The 17872-nt window shown below is 36.7% G+C and overlaps 1 protein-coding gene across 1 annotated transcript in view; it reads right to left on the bottom strand.

Moving 5' to 3' along the window:
• Naa15 (N-alpha-acetyltransferase 15, NatA auxiliary subunit) overlaps positions 1–17872 on the bottom strand; it is a 69016-nt gene that overhangs the window by 7984 nt on the left and 43160 nt on the right. Inside the window, exons 11-17 of the mRNA XM_055596788.1 lie at positions 15670–15839; positions 14044–14196; positions 13110–13238; positions 11653–11866; positions 7664–7857; positions 5558–5666; positions 2936–3034 (exon numbers count right to left, since the gene is read on the bottom strand). Of these exons, the coding sequence (XP_055452763.1) occupies positions 2936–3034; positions 5558–5666; positions 7664–7857; positions 11653–11866; positions 13110–13238; positions 14044–14196; positions 15670–15839 (1068 nt within the window). The remainder of the gene's footprint in view (positions 1–2935; positions 3035–5557; positions 5667–7663; positions 7858–11652; positions 11867–13109; positions 13239–14043; positions 14197–15669; positions 15840–17872) is intronic.

Raw genomic sequence — 17872 nt, 5'->3', positions numbered from 1 at the left:
TTGGTTTAAAAAACAAACACTAAGAAGTAAACACAGAAATAGCTTACACGTAATTATAAACCATATAATTCACTTACATGCTACTGGTTAAAGAGCATTTATTTTATGAAGCTAAGTGGCTCAATTAAGTTGCTAAAAACTTTAATTTACCCTTCATTATACCTGTATTTTTAACTTTTTCTGACCATTTATCAAGAGTTATTTTTCAGGAAGAAAAAGCAGAAAAGGAATAAAATTAAGACAGCAACTATATAGCTTACATTACATTTGGAAGGAGGGTTAATGGTTTTCATTATTGTTTTTAACTTATTTCTCTCAGACAAAAACAAAACTGGAAGAAAAAAAAAAACACCATAAATTTAAAAGGCATTATCTATATACAGAAAAACTATCTTTAGGCCTGCAGGATGCCTTAGAGGGTAAAGGCACCTGTTGCTAAGATAATGAGTTAGTGATGTTCAGAACACATATGGCCCCCACAAGTTGTCCCTGGCCTTCACGTGTACTATGGCGCTGGCACATAAAGTAAAAATTTAAAAGCAAATACAGAAATAAACTCCTAACCTGGCTAACAGTCATTTGCAAAAAAAAAACTATCCTTGCTTAGTAATTTCATACACATGCCAAAAGCAAAAAGCAAAAAGCAAAACAAAACATGCTGGGCATGGTGTTGCACACCTTGAGTCCCAGCAACTCGGAGCAGAGGCAGGTGGATCTCTGTGAGTTTGAGGCCAGCTTGGCCTACAAGAGTCTAGGACAGCAAAGGCCACACAGAGAAACCCTGTCTCGAAAAACTAAACCAAACCAAATCAAAACTCGAGGTTCATTCACTTTTTAAAATTAGTAAGCTAGGAATGGTGGAGCTCGGGAGGCAGAGGCAGGCAGATATTTGTGAGTTCAAGGCCAGTACAGGACAGAACTATCTAGTAAGACCCATATGTGAAAAGAAAAAGGGATAAAAAGGGAAAGTGAGGAAAAAAAAAAAAAAAAAACAGAAAAAATGAATCATGTATACTGTAGCTGTGTTTTCCACAAAGATATCAATTATCTTCTCTTTTAAGCACCAAACTATGAATAAGGAAAAGAACCCAAACTCAAAGATACTACCAGCAACAAAACCCCAACTACCGAAGTAAACCTTAAATGTTACATGGGGCCTAGAGAAATGGTTCAGTGGTAAAGAGCTCTTGCCATCTTGCAGAGAACCTGGGTTCTATTCTGGATTCTGTTCCTGGCATCCTCTTCTAGTTTATACCAGACATATACTATCTCTCTAGATAGATAGATAGATATAGATAGATATACATATATCAAAAAAAAAAATAAGTAAATTTGGGCCAAGAGTAGTGATGCACACCTTTAATCCTAGGCAATACAATCTGTGTGTTCGAGGCCAGCCTTGTCTACTTGGTGAGTTCAAGACAGCCAAGACTACATAGAGACCCAGTCTCAAACAAACTAATTGATTGAAAAGTAATTACCAAAAGGAGGTCAGGTTTAAAAAAAAAATCATTTCCTAATAAACTTTTGTTTTTTAATAAGTTTTTTTGAGATAGGTTTCTCTGTGTAGCTGTGGCTATCTTGGAACTCATACTGTAGATCAGCTTGGCCTTGAACTCATAGGAATCTGCCTGCCTTTGCCTCCCGAATGCTGGGATTAAAGTTGTGCTCCACCACAGCCCAGGTCTAATGAAATTTTATTTGGTTCTCCCAACATCCTCAACTGAAATCATATTTGGTTCATGCTATTAACTCTTAGCACACAGAATTAAGCAATGTCTTCCCAGGATAGTTGGCATTATTAACATGGGTAGAGAAGGAAAAAAACAAAAAACAACCAACCAACCACAAAAGATAAGAGTGGAACACGATGGTACGGTACGTATCTATAATCTGAGCAGAGGCAGAGGCCTATACACTGAATCTGAAACAGCCATGGCTATATGGAAAAAACCTGTCTCAAAAAGGGCAAACAGGTCCCAGGGAGATGGCTTAGCAGGTAAAAAGCATTAACCACACAAAGCCTGTGAGCTGAGCTCAATTCATGAAACTCAAGTTAAAAAGCCAGGTACAGCCAGATCTTCTTGATGGAGGCAAAGGGATTGGAAACTGTTTATTCTGACACCGACACTAATGTATCGATCTGGTTGTCAGATGACTTTTTACTTTTTTTTGTTTGTTTCTGGTGTAGCCTTGGCTGGACTCACTCTGTAGACTAGGCTGGCCTCACACCCACAGAGATCTGTCTGTCTCTGCCTCCCTGAGTGTTGGGATTACAGTCATGCACCACCACCCCCAGTCAGATGACTATTTTAAAGTAACAAAATTACTTATAGATTGGTAGCAGCTCAGAAAGATGTTTTGTGGGGCTAGAGAGATGGCTTGGTCGTTAAGAGCACTGTTTGCTCTTCCTAAGGACCAGAGTTCAATTCCAAGCACCCACACAGCATCTCACAACTGTCTGTAATTCCAGGCCTGACACCCTCACACCAATACACATAAAAATAAAGAAAATTAAAAAGAAAAAAGATGTTTTGCATACATAAAGGCTCTAGGTTCAGTCCCATTACAGAAACAGAGAGCCAAATTTGACTCTCAAATACTTGAACCTAACAATTTTACACCAGCACTACATAGCATTTAAGGCCTTAAAATTAAAAATCTTCATCACAAACAAAAGAAATCTATTTTTCTCTCAGCTAACTGAATATGCAATACCTTTAAAATGACTTTATGTTCATATTTTTCTTTAAAATATTAGCTGCTTTTATTTATATTTATACCATATGTATTTGGGTGCCACTGGAGGCCAAAAAAACGCAATTAGATACCCCAGAGCTGGAGTTAGAGATGACTGTGTGGGTCCTGTAAATCAAACTCTACACTCATTACCAAGTACTAGTCAAGTACATGCAGTATGGGAATAAAAACCTACCAGAATTAAAGAGTCGAATCATGCACTCATGAAGCCAGGGATGACTAGAATCAATGGCAAATGCCCGCTTTACTGATTGTAGCATCAAAAGAAACTTTTCTATAAGAAGAAAAAAATGATATTTTGATAATTTGATAAATTGTCTTTCCTAAAAGGGCCAAGGACCTTACAAACACAAAAAGTGAATTTAGACTCAATCACACATGAGCTATAACACCTTTGAAGCAAACATTTTTCTTCCAATTGGCTACATGTTATGTTCATATACCATTTCTCAAGTGGTTCCACCAACAGAATTCACACAACATTCTGTGATATGAACTAGTATCATGTAAACAGAGAAACAAAATTTAAAGCCATTTCCTGTCTAGCCTCCATTACTGAGAAAACTCGTGTATCTCCTTTCCTGTGTTCTTCTGCCACCTGTGGATGCATCCACCCAGGCTATGTCTAGTTGCTCTACACTATTCCTATTCCCATCTGCTTACCTTTCCCAAGTCTCAGCGGTGCCTCCACCTGTTAAACAGAAACTTACACTGAGTCTTCTTTACAGTCACCTCTTTGTTGAGACTTTTCCTAATTTGGTATCACACTTCAAACATCGAAGTAGAAAAACCCTAACTTTTTCTAAAACAATTCCTTTTCTCATACCACCCAAACTCAGAAAATACTAAAATTCCTACCATGTTCTTTATCATCACCTACTTCACTGCGCTACAAGGTGCTGAGTCTACTTTAAACACAGCAAATTTTCTGTATTTGGGATTCTATGCAGAAACATTTTCTTTTTTTTTTTTTTTATTTTTAGACACAGAAATTTTCCCTATATTGGGGCTGGTGTAGAATTCACGAGCTGTTGCTACACTGAAGAACTGTATTGACTGACTGACTTAGTGTCTGCTTGTGGAGATCAGAGAACAACTGTAGGAGTCAGTTTTCTCCTTCTGAATGGATTCTGGGGTTGAAACTCAAGTTGTCCAGCTTGGGGGTACCTAATAAGTACTTCCTGGACCTCTAAGATTACTTTTAGAAAGAACTGGGTTAGCAAAGCATTGTGGCACAGCCATTTAATCCCAGCACTCAGGAAACAAAGGTAGGCATGACCTCTATTAGTTTCAGCCTAGGCATGGCCCACAGTAAAACCCCCTACCTGCCCTCCTTCCCCCTCAAAAAAACACAAGGAAACAAAACAAGTAGAGTTAACTGTTAAAGTTATGAAAATCAGCCAGGCGTGATAGTGCACACCTTTAGTCCCATCACTTGGGAAGGCAGAGGCAGGTGGCTCTCTGAGTTCAAGGCCAGCCTGGTCTATAAAACAAGTTCAGGACAGCCAAGGCTACACAGAGAAACACTGTCTCAAAAAGAAAAATTTCAAACCTACAATTGTGAAAAACAGAAAATACAGTAATATGTATTTTAACTACTTAAAAAAATCTATCAAGAAACAACCTTTGTTATCTTTTGACCTATCTCTTGCTAGCCACTTCTGTATTACATACCTACATAAATGTATTAACAAGTTGGCATGCTGACACACACCCCTGACCCCAGACTCAGGAAACAAAGGCTGGGTTTCTGCCAAGTTCAAGTCTAGCCTGACCTACAGACTGAGTTTCAGGCTGGCCAGGATAACACACGGACTTGTCGAAATAAACAAACATTCAATTAATACTAAGTTTTGCATCCTCTTTCAATGTAAAAGTTATATTTACAGTCTATCTGTATTGCCCTTGCTGGCCTTGAACTCATGGGCTGCACCCTCCTCCCTCAACTTCCCAGTACCTGGGACTACAAGAAATCTTACTAAAGATCAGTTTCCTTCACTTCAATTCATACTACCTTAATAACCTTTTTCAATGAACTGAATTATATAAATTCAGTACTATGAAATTTATTTATCTACTATATACATATATATACTGAACACTCTAAATGTGAAAGACAACTTCTCTTTCAACTGGCCTGGCCCCTCCAAATCATACGGACATGAACACTGTTGATACTTTCTAGTGTTGTTAGGAGACACTACTTCCTTCAGAATCCAGAATGATCCTTGAAGATCCAGCTCAGGGACTAGTTTCTACTTCTGGCATCAATTCCTAACACCTAAAAATTATTTGATGCTTAGCTGTGTCACCCACAGTTCTAAGCTTTATATTTATGTCAAATAATTTTATTCACAAAATCCTGAATTCGTTCACTAAGTAACATATGAAACCATCACAGTATCTGACTTAATCCTAGGGACCGGTGTGTATCTACTTTTGGGCTCTGTGTTCTCAAAGAGGTCAAATAGACCACTGTATTTCCTACGCAGAATACAAGATTCTGCGTCTGTGTAGCATGCATCTCCATAAGCAATCTATATTTGCATCTGTCAAGAAATGCAACAGTGACAGGTGACACGAACACTAAGAAATGTGATCAGTTTTATCACGTCTATTATACCCTACTATCCTACCTTTCCTAAAGTAAACCTCAAAGGCAAAAAGATGAGTTTCTATCTTGTTCTTCACCAAGTTCTTCAACAGTGTTAAAAACTTCATAGCTTCTTCCAATGGTGGGTGACACTAACCTTAAGAAATGTATCAGTTTTATGTCTACAATACCCTAATATCCTACCTTTCCTAAAGTAAATCTCAAAGGCAAAAAGATGAGTTTCTATCTTGTTCTTCACCAAGTTCTTCAACGGTGTTAAAAATTTAATAGCTTCTTCCAATGGAGTTTCAACCTAACAAAAATAAAAGACATTATACAAAAGAAATAAGATTCTTGAGGAATATGAACTTAAACTGTGGTTTTCTTTTGCCAAAAAAAAAAAAAGGCACTTACCAGTTACCCAGAAATATATTGTCCAATTTCAACCTCCCCCATAAGCTGCACAGAGGCAATTTCCAACCCTAGAACTCAATTCCTTTTTTAACCGCACTGTTTTTCTGCACACTAGCGTTTTGTCTGCATGCGTGTCTGTGCATCACATTTGTACAGTGTCCTCAGAGGTCAGAAGTGTGTGGAATGCCCTGGGACTGGAGTTTCACACAGCCCTAAGCCACTAAGAGGATGTTAGTCCCCAGGAGGAGTACTGGCTAGCTGCCAGAGACATGACCCAATAGTTGAGCACAACTGATGTTCTCGCTGAGGACTCAAGCTTGGTTCCCAGCACTCACATGGTGGCTTACAACCATTTGTAACTCTACTTCTAGGAGACCCAGCACCCTCTTCTTACCTCTGTTGGCACTAGGCACTCCTATGGTACAGATATACACACAAGAAAAATACATATACACGTAAAATAAAATAAATCTAAAGTTCGTGATTAGTACATGAAGGAATCCATAAATACCAATTACTGCCTCATGCTAAATTAGAGAAACAAGTAATTTAAACTTTTTGTTGCTATTCTGGGAGACAGAAAGATATCCTCCTATACAATATGTCTCATGAAGATTAGACTTCAAGACCAACTTGGGAATTTTATGTGGATGTGGTGGCTCATGCTTTAGGCCTAGCACTTCACCCTGAGGAAGGAGGACTGCGTGAGGACAGTCTGGGCTGGAATGAGTGCCAAGCTTTAATCAACTTCAAATTTATCCTTAACTTACTATTATGCTTACTAACTAAACCCAGGCCAGCTTCCCTTTCTCTGTGGGTAGAATTACTGATGACTTAATGGTTTTATTTTATACATATATTATCTTGAATCAATTACCTACACCTACACTTTAGGTTATTTACCCAGATTTGGCGGCGACTTTTAAAGCAGCCTTCAATGTTGCAAATAATAATTACGATGGCTTGATATAATCTGCCCTTGCCACTACCAAACAGGTACGAATGCTACTGGATTGTGCATCTTTGAAGTACTTATACTAGGCAAGACAGGGGTCTTGTGTTCCTAGCAAGTAATAATAGTGTGGAGTGAGCAACAACCTATGAGAAAGGTTCTTTCTACTACATTCTCCTCAAACAAAACACCCGGGAACACTTGGTTCTGAAACGCTATAACTATAGCTACTAATAATCATTAGACCACATTGTGATGTCTGATACAAAAACAACACTGCAGCCCAGACTCAAGAAAATCTTCTAAAGGAAGCCTACCATAGTAGTTCTACTTTGCAGGGAGCTCAGAGAACCCTCTTCTGTTCCAGTAGTTAGGTGTTGTAAAAATGTGCAAATACACACATGTGACAGTAACCACACTGCTATTTCTAACACCACTACTGCTGTGTCTAAGAAAAGGTACTGACCAATACCCTGTATAATTCTAAATGTACTGTTTCTTTCATATCCTAATTCTCTTACACAAATGACTTTAGATTTCAAGTCATTAGTGACATTAAAAGCCTACAAAAATGTGCTTATTCTATCAGTTTAACACAATTATTATTCCCATGGACTAGGATTCCTATGGACAAAAAAAAGACAAGATTACTAATCAATACAACTCATGTGCTAGTATCTAGGTTTGGGCTCAATGGTTAAAATCCACAAGTCAGAATCTGGATTTTAAAAAACAAAGACTTTAGGGTCTTGGCTAGATAGCCTAGATGAGCCTGAATTCTATAAGATGTCCTCTCAGATCCATATGAACAGCCACACACACACACATACACATATAATAAATAAACACACAAATAAATACATAAAAGAGACTAAAAATTGCTTTCGATGCCAAAAACTTGCTGTGGCACTCACTTGTGCTAACTAAGTACAACTATGAAATACCTTTGCCAATTTCTCTGGGATAAGTTCTTCTTTGGGACCGCCAATTTCCTCATCATCATCATCCTTTTTCTTTTTCTGATTTCTCTGCTGCTTTTCTTTTTCTGCATTTTTTTTCTCTTCTTCTATCTGGGCTTTCTTCTGAGCTCTTCTTTGTTTATTACGTAGTTTCTTTAACTCTTTGTCAGACATGTTTGCTATAGGAAATAAGTGTTAATAGGATTATAAACACGTTAAGTCATTATAACCACCTTAAAAACTTTCAAAAATTTATTTTATGTGTATGGGTATGTGGTGCTTTGAAATGGCTCCCACAGGTGAATGCTTAGCCATCAGAGTGGCACTATTTGAGAAGAATTAGGATCAGGATATAGCTCTCAACTACTTCCTTCAGTACCTTGCTTGCCATGCCTACTGTCACACATCCCAGCATGATGACAATGGACTGAAACTGTAAGCAAGCTCCCTTAAATGTTTCTTTTATAATAGTTATCTTGGTTACAGTGTCTCTTCACAGCAATAAAATAATGACTAAGACAGGGCTGTATTGTCTGCACTTTTATTATGTGTACTATATGCATAAATGGTGCCCTCAGAGGTCAGAAACCAATCTTTTGCAGTTGTAGCAAGTGCTCTTAACTGCTGAGCTATCTCTTCAGGCTCTGTTTTTCCCATCCAAGGTTTTAATCATTTAACTATTTATTTATTTAATGTATGTGTATATGGAGGGAATGGGTGCATGTAAATGCAATACCTACAAAGGCCCAGAAGACAATGTCAGCTCCCCTTAAGCCAGGTACGAGTAATTGTAAGCCATCCAACATGGGTGCTGGGAAATAAACTTGGGTCCTCTGCAAAAGCAGCACATGATCTTAACCACTCTTTGGTTTTAATTTTTTATTTTAAACCAACTTTATTTTGTATATAGTAATATTGCTTACATATTAAATAAAACTATAATAGAATGATTTGACATACATTTTTCTCGTTTTTTTTGTTTGTTTTTGAGCAGGAAGTAGTGGCAACTGCCTGTCATCTTGACACTTGAAAGGCAGAAGGTGTCGGATCTCTATAAATTTAAGATCAGCCTAGTCTACAGTGACCGAGGGTAGCAAGGGCTACATAGTGAGACCCTGTGTTTAAAAAAAAAAAAAAAATGAAAGGGAAGGCTTAACGTGAACATGGTTGGAAACCTACCAATAGTTTTAAAATTTATCTAATAAACTAAATGATTTTCCAACGAAAGCCTGAAATGTAATACTTCCTCTTGCTGTAATAGCAAAATGCAAAAGAAGCTACCCAGGGAACCAACTATAAAAGCAAAAGGTCTGACATTAAAATCCAGGAAATTGGTGCCTAAGAGTACCATTCACCCTAAAGACAGCAACAAAAATGAGATGCCAACAAAATTCATGGAAACTGCCACCATGCTGTTAGTAGAACTATACAGGAAAAAAAAGCACATCAAATTTGGACTGAAAAGAAACCATATAAAGAGCTTTAGGTTTTCACAATTTTACTAGCAGGAAAGAGAAAGAAAAACTATTCATTTGCAAATGAATGCTTCCCCCCCCCATTTTCTTTCTCTCCAAACAAGCTCCCTTTGCAGCCTAGGCTGGATTATGTAGTGAGTTCCAGATAGCCTTGGCTAATGAGTGAGATCTTGTCTCAATGAAAGCCAAACAGTTAAAAAAAAAATAAATAAATAAATATATATATATATATATATGTTGATACTGAAAATGTATAGACTTTTCCCTTTGTCTATAGTCCCTAATTTAAAAATCTACTTATACTACATCAAAAATGAATCACACGAGGTACTATAGGTAATGCAAAGATAATTTAAGCCAAGTATATGGGTTTTACGTAAGGGATTGAGAATCCCAAGGATACAGTGGCTAAAGAGAGTCTTAAAACAATCTTGACAAGGGGCTAGAGAGATAGCCCTTGTCTTAACCTTGGCGGTTAAGAGCACTGTCTGCTCTTCCGAAGGTCAAGAGTTCAATTCCCAGTGGCCACATGGTGGCTCACAATCATCTACAATGTGAAATGATTCAATTCCCTCTTCTGGCAGATGTAAATGCAGATAAAACACTCATATATGTAAAATAAAAAAAACAATCCTACCAATATGGTCAGATGACTAAATTAGAAACAGGACTTGGGGCTTTGGGAGGGAGGGAAAGGGGCTGCTGACATGATAAGTGGTCTACTTCTGCAGCCTCTAACCTAGCTTCCACTATACATCACACTGTGCTGAAAACAGCACATCTTTCTGCAGTAGCAAGGTACTAAGTGTTTCCAGTTTTATAAGTAAAGCTCTCGGAATTAACCAGCTATAACATGAAAGTGCAAATGACAGGAAAACAAATAGGTTTCACTATGTTCTAAATACTTTATCAAAGCACGATCACTGTGCAGATTTGACAGATGAACTGTTAATTTTTGGACTATATTTTTGTAGTGCACGGCTTAAAACATGCTAGAAAAGAAATCTAACAACTGAACTGCTCCTCTAACTTTTGGCTCTTTTAAGACAGGGTCTTGCTATGTAACCCAGGCTATCTTTGAGCATGCTATCAATTTGCCTTGAAATCCAAATTTTCTTAAATCTGTCTCCATATGTATTATTAAATCTGTGACATATGTATTATTACCTGCCATTATCTTTTTTTAAAAAGATTTATTTATTATGTATACAGTGTTCTGCCTGCACGTACACCTAAAACCAGAAGAGGGCACCAGATCTTATTCTATAGATGGCTGTGAGCCACCATGTGGTTGCTGGGAATTGAACTCAGAACCTTTGGAAGGGCAGTCAGTGCTCTTAAGCTCTGAGCTACCACTCCTGTCCCAACTGCCACTGTCTTAAAAGAACTCATGTCAGTGTTACTGTCCTAAGTTAAAAATATTTATACATACATACACACACAAACACACACACACACACACACACACACACACACACACACACACACACACACACACCCCATATGTGAAAGACTACTTTTACTTTGGGTTTCTTTCTTAAATAACTCTCTAGGGATGACTTCTTCCTAGAAATCTTGATACTTTGCTGCAAAAACGGTAACACCCCCAAAAGAGGGGGGGGGGGTTTAAAAATGATGATCCACAGCAATTTTTCTAGTTTTCTTATTTTTTTAAATCTATTTTTTTTAGAGACAGGTTCTCATTCTACAGCCCACACTGGCCATGAACTCACTGTGACCTTCCCGAGTCCTGGAATTGCAGGTGTGAGTTATCTTTCCTGGGCAATTGTTCTAGTTTAATTCTAAGCTAATTTTAATGTTCAAGCAAAATATATCTTTCATTGGGTTAATTCCAAATTCCAACTAAAAAAGGAATAACTAGAGCTGGTGAGGTAGCTCAGTGGGTAAGGGCACTTGCTGCCAAGTCTAAAGTACCCACATGGTGAAAAGACAGAACCATGCATGCACACACCAAATAAATCTAGCTAGATTAAAAAAAAAAGTAAGTTATACTAAAGAGTCAACATTGATTTAGAGTTTCCACACTAATTATATCACTAGCAATTACAGTACTATAGTAAGCTGAATAAATCTGATATTAAATGTGAAACTTAGGTAATTCAAGCTTATTAGATACAAACACCTAATCACAAATTATACCCCTAGCTGGGGAAGTAGCTCAATAACAAAATGCCTGATAAGGAAAAAGAACTGGATTGAATCCTCAGTCACTCCCCAAATACCCAAACAAAACTCACAAATCAAAATCAAATCCCAAATTAAGTCTATGCATAATATATTTTGAAAGCATAAAAGTAGTTTTTCCTTTGGTTGCTTAGAGAAATTCACAAAATAGCCATCATTTTCTATCCTTGGATAACAACCTCCCATGAAGATACTCAATAAAACCTCTGGAGGTTGGAGGTACTGTATTATTTGTGAAAATAAGTACCTATAAACACGACAGAGCAAATAATGAAAAATTTTTGAATGTTATACCTGTATCAGCCTCATGTTCTTTGTTCTCATCTGTAAGAGGGTTGTCATGAAGCTTCAAATAGATCTCAATAGCAATTCTTGCTGCTTTGAAATAAAATGGATGCTGCCGAAGTACATCTTCTAGTTTTAATAAGTCCACATATGATCTAAGGGTAATCTTCCTCATACAGTATGTATGAAAGTCAAACTGGTCATCAGTGATTTCTATAAAATGCTAACAAAGTTATCTTTTTATTATCACTGGAGTATAGCATTGTCTTAAAAAAAAACAATTAAAGCAAAGCCTTGGAACTAGTTGTTTCTTTAGCATGAAAATTTAATAAAAAAGCATAAAAATTACAATCATTAACATATTTGGCATATAAAATTTAAAAATACAGTTGGCTACTGCCTAGCAAAGAACATAGCAAGAACTGAATAATTTAAATGAAAGGAGATAATAATGCTTCAAGTATGTTCTTGACTATACTTATTTCCACCTTAATCAAGCATACTTAAGCATACTCACTAATGAGTATATATGATGATGCTATATAGCTGAAACATATGCTATACACAAGACATCTTATTTGTGGCAGGGATTAAAGAACATACTATTAGGTCATTTTGTTGAAGCTATAAAACTTAACTCTATATATCATGCTTCTTAGCCTGTACATGAAAAAAATCAAGCAGCCAGTCAAGAAATCAGCAACACCATAGTTCAACCAAGCATCGATATTCTAAATTTGATATTACAAATGCCAACATAATTATAAAAGCTATTTTATCTATTAAAAACACACAGACACAGCAATCCCACCATTAGTCGCAAAAATGAATCTATAGGAAAACTAAAAACTGTGACTTTTTTTTTTTTTTTAATTGGTGGGATAGTGGTGGTAGTGTTGAGACAAAGTCTTATGTAGCCCAGGCTGACCTCAAATACATGTTGGTAGATGGCCTTGAATCTGGATCTTTCTGCTTCTACCTCTCAAGTGCTAGCATTACAATTATACACTTCCATACCCGGGTTGAAAAGCAATGACTTTCAATGATTTAAAAGAAAATTATAAACTGCAGAGCATACAAAACACTGGGAAAAAGCTTCAAAGTTCAATTATTTATCAAGGGTAGATAGCATGAATTAAACCACAATGAACAGGACTCTTAAACTAATGATCTTTTATGTATTAGAGAATAAGTAGCAGCAATTCAAAAGTTCAAACAGCACTAAAAACATCAGGATACAAAAATTTCCTAAAATCTTTGAAAAGGATTCTTAAAGGAAGAAAATATAATTCAGATAATGGCTAGATGTATAGTGTATAATCAGTTTATAAATAAAAATGGTATTATTGACTTTAAAATCACATATTGTGAGGTCTAAACAAGGGTGGGGGATGTGTGAAGCCTTTTCTCAAAGTCTTCAACATCAACTGAACAAAATGAGAAGCTCACATGTAGAAGGTACTTACTCTTTCAATTTCATGACATTTCTTAAGGGCTTCACCGAATTTGTTCATCGCTTTGTATGCCTGGGCACACTCTGTCTGGAACCACATGCACTGCATCTCATTCAGGTTTTCTACTGCTGATGTTCCTTCCTAATTAAAATCACATCATGATTCCACACACTTCACCCCGAATACATCACTTTACCATAAGATTTTAAAAGGAATAATAGTCAGTTGAACAGAATTCTTCTGAAATACTTTTTCGAGGCTTTATTTTTTTTTCTTTTAATAATTTTGCAAATTATTATACAAAATGTCTACACTAACTGGGTGGCAAGAATTAACATAATAAATAATAGCATATGGCAGTTAAGTAGTAAATACTAGTTCCCCTTTCCCCTAAAACATTATTCTTACCATAAATCAACACAAGCCAGTTTTACATTTTTTTGGTCTTTCAAGACAGGGTTCCTCTATGTAGCCCTGGCTGTCCTCTGTAGCTACAGAACTTACTATGTAGAGCCACCTGCCTCTGCTTCCCAAGTGCTGGGAATGAAGGCGTGCACCACCACGCCTGGCTACAACCAGTTTTAAAAAAACCATTGTCCAACTATATGAAAAGAAAATGTTTTATCTAATGTTGATTATCCTTCTTCTAATACAGTAATTTAATATCAGGACAACCGAGATAATGATAAACTTTAGGAACTAGAAAAATGGCTCAGGTTCAATTCTCAGCACTGACACGACTGCTCATTACTTTCTTTAAATCAAGTTCAAGAAAATGAAAAGCCCTCTTTTAGCCTCTGTTGGCACCAGGCATGAACATGGCTGACAGGCACATATGTAGGTAAAACATCTATACAAATAAAAGAACTACCTCTGCAAAACAGAAACATATGAAAACAAAGTCAATTAAGTCCTGTTTACTCTCAAGAACATTAGCCATACAAACCCTTGTAAACTTGGAGCACATTTCTTCGGCCTCTTTAATCAGATTGGCTTTTAACATGTATTTTGCACACTTGGAATTAATAAATCTGTCTGCTGTGTCCAGAGCCTGGGCTTCATCCATCCACCTGGCAGCTTCTTTAATATTTCCAGCATGCTTGCATGGTACAAAAATAAAATTAACCAGTAAATATGACAATTTTACTGCTTTAAGTAATTTGTGACCTATAAATAATTAAAATAAGCAAATGAAAGAAAAGGTATTTTTCAGACACAAGACCTAGGTTTGGATCCCAGCAACAATTCTAAAAAAGCCAATTGTGGTAGCTTGAGTTCCTAATCACAGTACTGAAAGAGGTTAAAACAGGAACATTCCTAGAACCCAACACCCAATTAGCCTTGCAGAACAGGCAAGTCCCAGGTCAGAAAGCTATTAGTAAAAATTTCCCCACTATCATAATTCTAATATATTTATCTGGTAAAGCTACAAAGCTGAGTAAAACTTGGCTTTAAAACACTTGGGGTAGCAAACAAGATGTCTCAGTGGGTAAAGAGATACTGCCACCAAGCCTGATGAACTGGTCCAACCTACAGACCCATATGGTGCAAAGAGAAAATGCTTATAAGTTATCCTCTGACTTAAACACACATGCGGTACAACACATAAGCCACCTCCCTCAAAATAAACAAATAAATGTAATTTTAGAAAATGTTTTTCAAATTCTGGGACACAGAATGCTGGTACACACTGGTAATCCCAGCACCTAAGAGGCTGAGGCAAAAGTCCCACTATTGAGGCCAGCCTAGATCACAAAGACCATACCTAAAATTAAATTAAATTAAATTAAAAAAAGAAAGACAACAGGTGTGGTGGCGGTTACAGGACACACCTGTAATCCCAGTGCTCGGGAGGCAGAGGTAGACAGATCTCTGTAAGTACAAGGACAGCATGATCTACAAAGTAAGTCCAGGTCAGCCAAGGTTCTGTTACAGAGAAACCCAGTCTCAACAAACAAACAAGTAAATAAATAAATCAAAATAAAATAAAGGCAGCAATAAACCTTGTAGCTGATGTAGCACAGCGTTAGTATCTGTCTAGTACATATGAAGCTTTGGATTCAAAAGCTGGCGGGATGGGGGTGGGGGCGTGTTGGAAATACACCCATTATTATTATTATTTTGCTAAATGTATTATTGATTTACAGTAACTTCTTTAAAAGGCTTGATTACTGGATAGACTGAAAATTAGAAAAGAGGCAACTTTGACATTTGAGAACATATAAGAGGAAATTCTTAAGCAAAGCTCAGGAATTAAGTCAAGAGATCGTAACACATTCAAAATAAAATTGTTTTACTTCATTAACATCAGATGCTTACATATGATCATACTCAGAAACACACTTTACAGTAAATAATTATCAATAGACTCATACATAGGTGAACACATACACAGTCTTATGTGTGTACTTTGCGTAGTTATTAATGAGTGACCCAATAAGCATGACTATGACAATTCCAAGAACAAATCATATTGATATTTCTCATATGGTATTTTACTTACTTTATCTAGAAGCTGTAAAGCAACAAAAATTATTACTAATATAAGGAAAAAGGGAGTAAAGGTTTTTACCTTATAGATTTTAGCTTTTACAAGAAAAAGTTCTATCAATGTTGGTGTGCTTTCAATAGCAGTATTTATGTATTCCAGAGCAATAGATGGCTGACCAATTTTATCATAATGTTGTGCCAAATAGTACTGAACCCAAAGTAATGTGGTTGGGGGTTCCTCCTTTCCATCATCTTGAAAGGGAAGAATGAAGAAATCAAGATTAGATATTAAAAACATTAAGAAATGAACATTCCCTCCCCCATACTGGTCCCTTCATTTGTAAAAAAAGTAGTTTTAAAGTAGTTTGTATATCTATCTAGCTATAATTTACATCTAAACATGTTAAGACCTACTGAAACACCTTTTCTTAAGTGCACCTTAGAAAGATACCTTGCCTTCAGAAAGATTTTAAAAAGAAAATTCTGACTGCCTAATTAGGTTTCTAGGTAATATACTAACCTATATTTTCGTTCAAGATGTAATTTTTTTTCAAGATGTAATTTTGATATAAGCATATATGAAAGTTAAAACATACAACTCAAACATCAAAAATTTTGTCCTTAAATATAAATTTCTACAATCTGAGAACTACATTTGCTTTCAAACTCTGCTGTTTTTTCCTCCTAATAAAAACAAGGTGGCTCAATGGACAAATAATAGGAGGGAAACACACTAACTCCCCATCTGATAGATCTGCAACAAAGTGCTGCACATCAGTGGGCATGTCATTGAGCCTCTTCCTCATCTGTAGAATATATAGAAAAAATGATGATAATCAAAGGAATATCGTGATAATTAACCAATGAAATCAAGGTATGCCTTTCTAAACGTATTGTTAAAATTAATCTGAGACCTAGAAACAATGGCCAGCTTACTAGCAATGTGCACCCCAGGTCCCACGGTGGGCTATTCCACTACTGAAGCCAGAACTCTGTGGGAAAAATGATTCCAGATCTTCAGTGGTAGTGCACAAGATAAGTGCTCAAGATCTTGTCAGCAATAAGTTATCACCTACCACCACAGCACTTGAAAGATGGAGCCACGTAAAATTAAATAAACAAAATATCAAGCATGCTTAAATAATTTTCTTTAAAAACATTTATTATACTGACTTTAGTGTGTTTGTCGGGTGTATGCCTGCTATAGTCCACATACAGAGGCCAGAGAACAATTTTTTCAAGTAGGTTCAATCTTTCTACCATGTACTATATATAGGGACTAAACTCGGAAATAACCAAGGCCTGACTACTGGTTTTCTAAGACAAGGTTTTCCTGTGTAGCCATGGCTGTGCCGGACCAAACTCTCTACACCAGGCTGGCCTCGAACTCACAGAGATCTGCCTGCTTCTGCCTCCCGGGTGCTGGGATTAAAGATGTGAGCCACTACCGCCTGGCTCATGCTTTTTTAATTAAATTACTTGCCAAATTTGAAGGATACGATGAATAAGTCAAATCTTTTGAAAACTGGTAAAAGAACCAAATAAAGTATAACACAGAAGAGAAAAAGATCGTGTTTTTAACATACAAGCTGAAACTTTCGGAAATCTAGTAGTAAATGAAATAAACTTTTAAATAACAGTATATGCCTGATAGAAGAAAATCATTTTGGCTCACTCAGCTTACATTAAAAAATGTAGTACATGTTTTAAAATTAGTGATTGGCGAGGGAGGGCCTGAGCCATTGTCAGTGGTGCCACTCCCGGAAAGTGGTCCTGGGAGATCAGGCCTTCTGCTTCAATTACTGCCTCTAGGTTGTTTGCTGCCCTAGTCCTGACTTCCTGTCAGTGATGGAGTGTGACCCAAGAGTTGCAACCTGAAACAAACCCTTTCCTCCACAAGTTGGTTTTGATCATAGTATTTACCACAGCAACAGAAATCCTAACTAAGAAAACTGCCAAGAGTTCAAGAATATCTTGGATTATAGAGTAATAAATCTGGAAGAAAGAAAAGGAAATATAGGAAGGGAAGGAGGAAAAGGAAGAAAAGGATAAAGGGAATGAACTACAAGGAAGGGAAAGACAAATATAATACAATCGAAATGTGAATGTAAACGTGTTATTTAGAATTAAGGACATTTATTTTGTGTGCATGTGCACCTGTTTATGTATGACCCAGTGCTCATGTATGTGGATGATAGTGGACACCACTATGCTCTTTCTCAATTGCAATCTACCTTGTTTTGTTAAGACAGAGTCTGGGAATATAAGCACATTCCACTTGGCCT

Source organism: Psammomys obesus, unplaced genomic scaffold (assembly GCF_907164565.1).
Source record: "Psammomys obesus unplaced genomic scaffold, mPsaObe1.curated_primary_1811, whole genome shotgun sequence".
NCBI classification, from domain to species: domain Eukaryota; kingdom Metazoa; phylum Chordata; class Mammalia; order Rodentia; family Muridae; genus Psammomys; species Psammomys obesus.
Note: the sequence above shows the minus strand (reverse complement) of the source record. Positions and strands in the feature narration are given on the sequence as shown.